This window comes from Sodiomyces alcalophilus, assembly GCF_042370955.1.
Source record: "Sodiomyces alcalophilus JCM 7366 unplaced genomic scaffold ACRALscaffold_6, whole genome shotgun sequence".
Classification (NCBI taxonomy): domain Eukaryota; kingdom Fungi; phylum Ascomycota; class Sordariomycetes; order Glomerellales; family Plectosphaerellaceae; genus Sodiomyces; species Sodiomyces alcalophilus.
The window spans coordinates 2932430-2941486 of NW_027263537.1; the positions used below are offsets into that span (position 1 = coordinate 2932430).

Genomic DNA, 9057 nt, shown 5'->3' on the forward strand with positions numbered 1-9057 from the left:
ATAGTTTACTAGAGCGCCGGGCTTATAACTATTAGAACGCGAATAGGATATAAAGAGTGACTTATGTTTATTATAGACTATAAAAGAGTACTAGTCTATGATATTAAATATATAGGCAAAAGAGGGGAAAAAGCACTATAGTATATCTATGAGAAGTACCTCCATATTCGGAGCAGTATATAACGTGGCCCTTCGAATGTAACCCTTCGGGCTTATCGGGGACCTTAGGCATAAATGCCTGACAGTTGTTATCCAGTTAACCGAGTTTTACGGTAGCGCTTTGTAATACATCAACACTTTTCCTGTCCCTCGCCTGATATATATAACAGGTTTTACTTTCATTCAGTCCTAAACCTCCGGAGTCTTAGCAGCTCCTCGACCCTTTCCATTGTTCCTATTGTCTTATGCTGGACCAGGTGCTCCCATTTGGGCGCAAGGCTTGATGAACCAGCCTCAGCAATATCTATAACCGATTTATCAGTACCTAAACAATGGCAGACGTAAAGTCCTTAGTCGGGAGGCGGAGAAGAAAATCGGATCTCGAGTGTTCTTACCTGTGGAACCGAATTCCCAAACATTGGCCTTCATCCCAATGCCATAATAGGCATGCTTCTGAAGAAAGGCAAGCCATAATTGGACCGTCTCGGGATGCCCATCCCGAATTTGGATCAGGCGGCGGACAGTTACCCTCTCAAAATTCTCTTGCGATTTCTTGTAGATGAAGCTGCTTTTTGGTACCGTCCATCGTTCGGTGATCCGAGGCAGTGATATCGGCCCGAAGGCGGGCAAGTTCAGATAATACGCTGCACGTAGAGCGAAATCGGAGAAAAACTCAACATTGCGCAAACTATATGAGCGCAACTGTAGATCGCAAGATGGAATGCCATACTCAGCCTCCCGTCGCAGCGGCTTCAGGTACAGAGCTTGCACACTACGCGGGAAGCGCAAGTCCGTTAGGCCCGATTCCTCTTTCGTAGCAGCTGCAGCGTCATTTGTGTCGGACGTCTGAAAAGACGCCTTCGTACCGACATTTAGGGGTAGGCCGGAAACCTTGAGAGTCGTCTGGAGGTTGATAAAAGATGTTATTATGGTAATCAAGAATCGATTTGACACAAGGTGGATTAAATAACGACTCACCCAGGGCCGCGACGTATGGCGCATTAGTTGTAGGGATCTGATTCCGCCCATGGTTGCAGCATTCCCAGCTCCCAGAGTAGTCCAATAGAGTTCTGAGCGTCGGCGGTATTTCAAGAAGAATATGGTCGAGGATATCACGTGCGACGCTCCATGGCCCCACTTTGTTAGGACGTCATTTACCCTGGTGGTAGGTAGTGCGTTGCCGGGCCGTTTTAGTAAAATTTGAGAGCCCCTGGTTGGCCAATTGGTCGGATGGAGGAAAGTGAGGAGAGCAATTTTTTCTTACTCTTTTTCATTACCTTGCCTGTTCTCCATTACCACCCACGAAGCTCAGGAAGGTACCTCGCTTCTAGCCGATCATTCCTGCTTTTGCCCATCTTTGGCCTGTATGATGCAGGAGGACTAGAATCGTCGCCTCAGTCTCTGCTATCCTTTGATTATTTCTTCTTTACTGACATCCTTCCGCTTGAGGAATCGGATTATTTGCTTGGGACTCCCTCGCTGCTGTGAAATTGCTGCAAGGCCTCAACCCCTTTGTGATCCGCCATACACATCTGGCCTCCAGCACCGGTTTTGCAGCCAGTGTGCTACACGAAGAGAAACGTTAGTCGACGTGCATTGTATCAGGACCCAAGCTCGAACAAGTGTGGTGGATGCCTAGTCATGGCCACGGCATCCGATGAACCGTCAACATTGACACCCTCTGAAAGTAAGCCCGCTGTTCATCATTTCTCGTAACTCTCCGCGCTTCTACATGTACTTGATTTTGCACTAACGCATACGTTGTACATAGATAATATGACAATGGGGAGTTCCCGTCCGGGGGCACCGCCACATGATTCAGGAGTAGTTGTTGCAGATAATGAGCAAGCTCATGAAGGTAACACGCATGGTCTTCTCGTGCCGATGGCGTTCTCGTCGCTGGAAATCTGCTAAACAGAGATAGCCCTCATTAACCTTGCCGTACATCTGCCCCATGAACCCCATGCTATGAACATTCTTGTAAGTTGGATTTGAAAATCTTCGCTCTATCGCTCTTGTTTGCCTGACTGCCACTGCAGGTTTCTCCGCATGAGCAAATCCACGAAGTCCGACAATCCATTATCGATATGCCTGCTGCATTCCGATACACCTGTTTCCATTTAGAGCACCAAGGAGAACGAATCAATGATTTCCTGCCTGTCTCCGACGTGATCAATCCCGACCAGGCACAGGTTACCCTCGTGGAGGACCCTTACAATGAGAGGGAGGCCCGCATACACCTAGTCAGAATTCGGGAGCTGATAGGGGCCGCCGGAGATCGTACAGACCTTGTGCAGGGCATACTTGCGGGGGTTTCTGTGCTCGACACGCTTACCCCCAAGCCAGGCGAGACAATGCAGGGCAGTACAGAACCCGACATAGGGGAATGTGCCTTCGGGGCTTCAGCCTCCATTTCAAAGCTTTTGCCGCCCAGGGCACAAGACCCTCCAAAGACTGTCAAGTCGATATGCCTCTCGCCTTGGAATCCTCCACCCTGTCATTTGAGGCAACAAGGGCATCTGCTCTACCTGGTCGTTGCGACCATGGAGGGCGAGCAACACCATATAACGTCTCATGTTGGTGGCTTCTATGTCAACAAGTCTTCCAATAGCAAGTTTGACCCCCAACCAAGGTCACCACCGAAGGGTCATTCTGCGCACTCTATTCTCGACCTTCTAAGTTCTGTCTCTCCGTCTTTCAAAGTTTCCTTCCACGCTCTTCAGGAATTCAACGCCCAACGGGACCCTCTTTCCACCATCCCAATTGCCAACGCCATCCCCGCTGCGCCCTGGGTAATTCCAACTACATCGTCCCTTCTTTCGTCCCATGCCTCGGATCCTGCACGGTCTCAAGAGACCTACCTCTTGGCCGGAGCCGACAATACCGACACTCTGCGGGACTGGAATGAGGAGCTTCAGTCCGCGAGAGAACTGCCAAAGGAAACCATCCAGGATCGAGTTTTCCGCGAACGTATTATCTCCAAATTGTTTGCGGATTATAACGATGCCGCCACACGCGGTGCTATCATGGTCGCACGGGGCGAGATCCAACCTCTGAATCCAACCGAGTGCGAGGACGCGCAAATTTTTGTCTACAACAACATTTTTTTCTCCTTCGGAGCTGATGGTGTCGGTACTTTCGCGTCCGAAGGCGGAGATGAGGCCGCAAGAGTCGCCACAGCAAGAGATGTGGCTGGGGTCGCCCTGGTTAACCAGCTTGATATCGATGGACTCTACACAACGGCGACTGTAGTTGTGGACTACCTCGGCAAACGCGTCGTCGGCCAGAGCATTGTCCCTGGGATTTTCAAACCACGGGAGCCGGGCGAGAATCAAATTGACTACGGTGCCGTGGATGGCAGGGACATCGTTGCCGCTGATGAACGTTTTTCAGGGGTCTTCGAGAAACTTTCTCGTGCTTTGAGAGTTAAAAAGCACCCCGTGTGGGATAAGGATGGTCGCCGCGTCGACTTAGAAACAAGCGTCGAGACGAAGGGCTTGATGGGCACCGATGGCCGCAAGTATGTGCTTGACCTTTATCGGGTAACGCCTTTGGACATTGCTTGGCTTGACATGTCGAGCAATGGAGGACAAGATTTTGCGGAGTACCCCCACCGCATGACCGTCCTTCGTCCTGAGCTTATAGATTCTTTCTGTCGCAAGAAAATGAAAGAATGGGTAGATACCGAACTTGCCCGCCGAGGTCGTGGTCGGCAGGGTGTTTCCACCAATTCGGGGAACGCGGTCGACGCTTCGCCTGATGAAGACGGGTGTGCAGCCGCAGATACTGAGTCAAACGAAACGTCCATGCCACCTGGTGATCAGAAAGACGAGGATCGTATCGACTTGTCAAAATTTACCTTTTCCCTTAATCCTGACGCATTCAGCGGTCAAGAGCCCCAGACTGACGAGGAAAGGGCGCAGCTTGAGGCAGACGAGCGAGATGTTCGACTCGCTTGCCAGTACTTGACGGATGAGGTCATTCCAGAACTATTGCGAGAATTGAAAGAAAGCGAGATAAGCTTTCCCGTCGATGGCGCATCACTCAGTCGTTTGCTCCACAAGAGAGGGATCAACATTCGATACATTGGACGTCTCGCATCATTGAGTACAGACCCGAGTCTTCAGTGCCTACGTGACCTCTGCGTGCACGATATGATCGCCCGGTCTTTCAAGCACATTGCGTCTGCCTATCTGCGGCACACCCCTGCACCTCTTACTTCAGCGTGCATGGCTCATCTCTTAAACTGTTTGCTAGGGGTCAATCTCAACCCCAACCCAGTTTCTGATGTCGACCCGTCCCTCAAGGCGTTGTACCCAGAAGGCGACTATTCTTTTGAGACTGTCACACCCGACTCTCTCCGTTCACGAATCCTAGATGAGACTTGGAAACGTTTCAGGTACCAGCTTGAGAACGATCTCTATGTACACATCAAGCCACTCCAGCTGCTACGAGAAATATCCTTGAAGCTTGGTCTGCAACTCGAGGCAAAGGACTATATGTTCACTAAGAGAACCATCGACCAGGATGCTGCTGGTGATGCGAAACATCCGACTGGTGCTGGCAATAATGGCCAGATGAATGCAGAGACCAAGAAAAAGAAGAAGAGCCAGGACCGGTCATTGACGGCGGGTCGTACCAGCGGCACTCCCTGCACGTTTTCACCGGATGACATTATTAACATGATACCTATCGTGAAGGATTCCAGCCCTCGCAGCGCCTTAGCAGAGGAAGCTCTGGAAGCTGGGCGCCTCTCCATTTTACAGTCGCAGAAGAGGCTGGGTCAAGAGCTCCTCCTGGAGTCCCTCTCCCTCCATGAACAAATTTACGGTGTTCTTCATCCTGAGGTCGCACGGGTGTATAATACTCTGTCCATGCTGTACTACCAGCTGGATGAGAAAGAGGCGGCCGTGGAACTTGCGCGCAAGGCCATTATTGTCTCCGAGCGTACTGTGGGCCTCGATTCGGCCGAGACGCTGCTCAACTACCTTAACCTGAGCCTATTTCTCCACCAGACAGGTGATAGCAGGACCGCCCTGACATTCGTCCAACATGCTCTGGACCTATGGAATATCATATATGGACCGGACCATCCCGATTCCATCACGACGATCAACAACGGCGCGGTTATGCTCCAACACCTCAAGGCATACCATCAATCTCGTCTTTGGTTCGAGGAGTCATTGCGGGTCTGCGAAAAGGTATTCGGCAAGGGCTCCATCAATGCTGCTACCTTGCTCTTTCAGCTCGCCCAGGCCTTGGCTTTGGATCAAGACTCAAAGGGTGCTGTCAAGCGGATGCGCGAGTCGTACAACATCTTCCTGACCAAGCTAGGATCCGAAGACAAAAATACAAAAGAGGCAGAGAATTGGCTGGAGCAGCTCACGCATAATGCCGTATCCATCGCGAAGCATGCCAAGGACCTGCAAAATAAGCGGCTGCGCCCTGGAGTTCGCTTCGCTGGCGAAGGACCTTTCCATTCGCCGGGCTCTTCACGGGTGCCCACGTCTACGGCTGAAAAGTCCCCGCTGAACAGAACCCCTCAGATTGATTCGCGAAGCATTGATGATCTCATCAAGTTCATCGAGGGCCATGATCAGTCTAACAAGACAAGCAAGCGACCCAGTAGGGGCAACCCAAAGCGGCGTGGTAAGCCCCGGGCCGCGTAATGGCTGCGGCCCACTGGTGGACATTCGTTTCCCTACCTACTACCTATGCGTATAGTGGTTGAAGTTGTAGGTATAGTGTACAGACATGTGTAACTATAGGAATTCGGTTCCTTCTCTAGGCAAACATCGAATTTCCCTACATGGCATCAAGATAAAGGACGTCGGTGGGGAAGCACGGGTCAGGACACGGCTAGATCCCTCATTGTACCAAATATAATCCTCACTCCTTCTTTGAATCGAGCGCTTTAGTCCGTAATTAGTGGCATTCGCGGAGAGTATCTGCATGTATTTGGTTTTGCTCTGCAGGCTTAACTTCCACGTGTGTTAGAACAATCACGGGTCCAAGCCATTCTATCCCACAACCGCCCTTCTACCCCACAGCTTGTGTCGACCCGCGATCATCACTTGCCCCCAGCGGAGCTGTCCGCTATCACCAGTTCTCGAGTGCCGGGAGTATGGTAGGATCCAATACTTTGGAAGCCCCTGGGGCCGTCAGAATGAAAGACCTAAATATAGAGGCGGTTGGGAAATAGCAAAACATGCCAACACTTACTTCGCGAGGTCGAACCCCTGGTCTTCATCCATTTCAAGTGATTGAACCGGGTATGTCTCTGCGACTTGTTCTTGGGTGTCGTTATCTCCTGTTGGATAGAGAAGGGGGGACTTGCCCGCAAGGGGCGGACTGCTGCCATGAGGGGGCAAACCACTCGCTAATCTTGACGGACTAAGATCCAGGTGCGCCACTGGTTTCAACGGCGTACTTCCAATATCAGCATATTTCCAGAACGGAGCCGGGGAACTTGTTGGCATGTGCTGGCTTGGTCGCTGTGCAGTACTCGGCGGTGCTAGCCTAGGATGAACGCGGTGTGGTGCCGGCGTGACAAAGGAAGCCCCGTCTTCTTGCAGGTAGGAAGAGGTCAGCGTCGGGGACTGGTCCTGTAAGTTCGAGCAACTTGAAGGCGATGGGCCGGTGACTGCCTTCCGCGACCTGGGAAGAGGGCTGCCATCCGCGGTCAAAACTGCGGGCATAAGCTGATGGCCCGTGGCTCGATCAGGAGTGATGTGTATGGCTCGGAGCGTCGGTTTTCGTAATGGAGATAAGCCAGCCAGTGGCTTTCTCTTCAGCGCAGAACCAGATTCTCTGGACACGACATCACCAGGACCGTGTGTGATATAGCTTAACTGGCTAGGCGAGGTCGGGGCCGAGGAGCCCCTATGTCCACCCCGGCCGCCTCGATAGGCATTCCGAGTCATTTCTTCCCGTGCTTCGGGGACGATTTGCCATTTCATGCCTTTTCCAGGCTCATGGGTGGACCTCGCGACCTTGTCAAACGCCTTATTAAGAGACAGATTGTGTCGGATAGAGTTCTGTGCGGAGGTCAGCGACCCAGCCCAAAAAAAAAAGAAAAAGAAAGAAAAAGCGTTTGGTGAGGGCCAGCACTCTACCTGCCATCCAGCCGGCGGCTGGTGCCTATAATAGGCGTAATTCGTAGTAATGAATGTGTATATGCCATTAAGGTTAAGCTTGCCATTTGGAACGCTCATAATGGCCTGGGTAATCATTTGAGCATAACTGAACTGCGGCTTTACGTGTCTATTGTCGTCGTGACTCAGGTCGATATTGCTTTGGCTGAGCAAAAGGGTGCCTGAGCCAGAATAGCCAACAGACATATGGTGGGAGGGGTGGGCCCTCTCGGGAGCGGGAGGAGTCCCAAGACGCTTATAGTTGGGAGGGGCCGGGGCAATAGGCTGGCTGTAGGACTGATCAAGGGTGCGGCGGGATGGCCCGGGAATACCGAGGCTGTGGCCGCCCTCGAAAGTCTCTTCTCTAGATGGAGAGGGGACAGAATTTGCTAGATCTTGCTTAGATAGTCCTGCCCTCTTCAGGTACATCTGATGGATGTGAAGTGTGCTGATCTCAGTCGGTAAGACAAACATCATTTCGTTGCCGCCGACGTCGAGGACGTCGCCGCTTTGCAGAGAGCAACAATTCGCCTGTTTTAACGGGACGTGATTGACCTTGATGCCGTTGCGACCTCTGACTTCCAGAAACCATTTCATCTCTTCAGGATTGAAAAATATACGAGCATGTTGTCGTGAGACCATCTTGCTCGGTCCAAGGTCGATATGCACCCAATCATCGCTATTGCTGTCCGCGCCCTCTTCGCAGGCAACCGAGCCAGGCGCTTCCGACGAACGGCCAATGTTGACGTTGAGCTTCGTGACGTAAAATGTCCAATCTTGGGCGGCAATTTTAGCGTATGCCTTGACACCGTCCTGATTGGCCTCATGGATCGCGTTGGCATGATCTCTGCTTGCCTGTACCGGTCCCTCCTTTGGGCAGAGGAGGTGTTGGACAATTTGAGCGAGGAGTTGATCGTCATCGTTAAGCGCATCGGTGCGGTCGGCGCCCGTATTTGATTCCGTCTCTTCAGTCTGCCCGGAAAGATGCGCATCCTGGGCCTTTTAGGCGTTACGGCACCGGTTGCAGTCAGCAAATGATCATGCATGGCCTGAAGCTGGCCGGGTGGACTTCTGGATCACCAACCTTCTTGCGGCGCTTCGCAGGACGTGTCGGTGAGGAATCCACCGCCAGGACGACGGAAGTCTCCTGACGCGGGTCGCGACGAGGCCGCTGAAGGCGCTTCGTTGATGGGGGCATGCCGGCGGCACTGGATGACGGCAGATGTACCAGAGAAGAGGCTAGGAAATGTAATACAAAGACTGGAGATTCGCGTAATCAGGACCTGAAAGAATGTATCGCCGAGAGCGGGATACAGTGAGACGATCAAACTGTGGTAGAGAGGTGATGGTGCAAATCCGGCTGGGCTTCGTAAGAATACTGTGGCACTTCCAATGCGACTGATAGTGATAGCTTGACGATGATGTGACCGTTATCCCATAACTTATCGCATACGCCAAGATATAGACACCTTGGATTGTATACAGTGGGTTTAATTTTGGGTGAGGATAATCCGACTGGGGCAATCGGATATTCCGACTAGGGTCCTATATTAACAGCCGGTGACACCCGCCCGCTCGCACCGCCTATACCTAGATACTTCCATATATAATTCAACTAATCGTCGCGACGATACGCTTGATTGATCGTAGTCACGATACCGACGATACATTTAATTGATCGTAGCGACGATACCGACAATACACTTAATTAATCGTAGCGACGATACGCTCGATTAATCGTAGTTATAATACCGACGATATATTT

At 51.6% G+C, this 9057-nt stretch overlaps 3 protein-coding genes across 3 annotated transcripts; 1 reads left to right on the plus strand and 2 right to left on the minus strand.

Annotated features, from left to right (window-relative positions):
- Nucleotides 1–347: 347 nt before the first annotated feature.
- Nucleotides 348–945, minus strand: ACRALDRAFT_1016174 (mitochondrial 37S ribosomal protein uS10m; the record flags this gene model as incomplete). The annotated part of the gene is made up of 2 exons (XM_071014732.1): nt 348–484; nt 555–945. Coding segments are annotated over 2 exons (528 nt in total), but the record flags the coding sequence as incomplete, so codon positions are not given.
- A 498-nt stretch (nt 946–1443) lies between these two features.
- Nucleotides 1444–5983, plus strand: ACRALDRAFT_2054535 (uncharacterized protein; the record flags this gene model as incomplete). The annotated part of the gene is made up of 6 exons (XM_071021712.1): nt 1444–1846; nt 1931–2017; nt 2084–2139; nt 2199–5808; nt 5884–5894; nt 5948–5983. Exons 1-6 carry the CDS (start codon nt 1801–1803, stop codon nt 5981–5983), a joined length of 3846 nt encoding a protein of 1281 aa, XP_070873727.1. The 5' UTR covers nt 1444–1800.
- A 275-nt stretch (nt 5984–6258) lies between these two features.
- ACRALDRAFT_1070414 (uncharacterized protein) lies at nt 6259–8490 on the minus strand (the record flags this gene model as incomplete). Its single annotated transcript, XM_071017765.1, has 4 exons — nt 6259–6334; nt 6382–7196; nt 7275–8291; nt 8377–8490. 4 exons carry the CDS (start codon nt 8488–8490, stop codon nt 6259–6261), a joined length of 2022 nt encoding a protein of 673 aa, XP_070873728.1.
- Between the last annotated feature and the right edge of the window lie 567 nt (nt 8491–9057).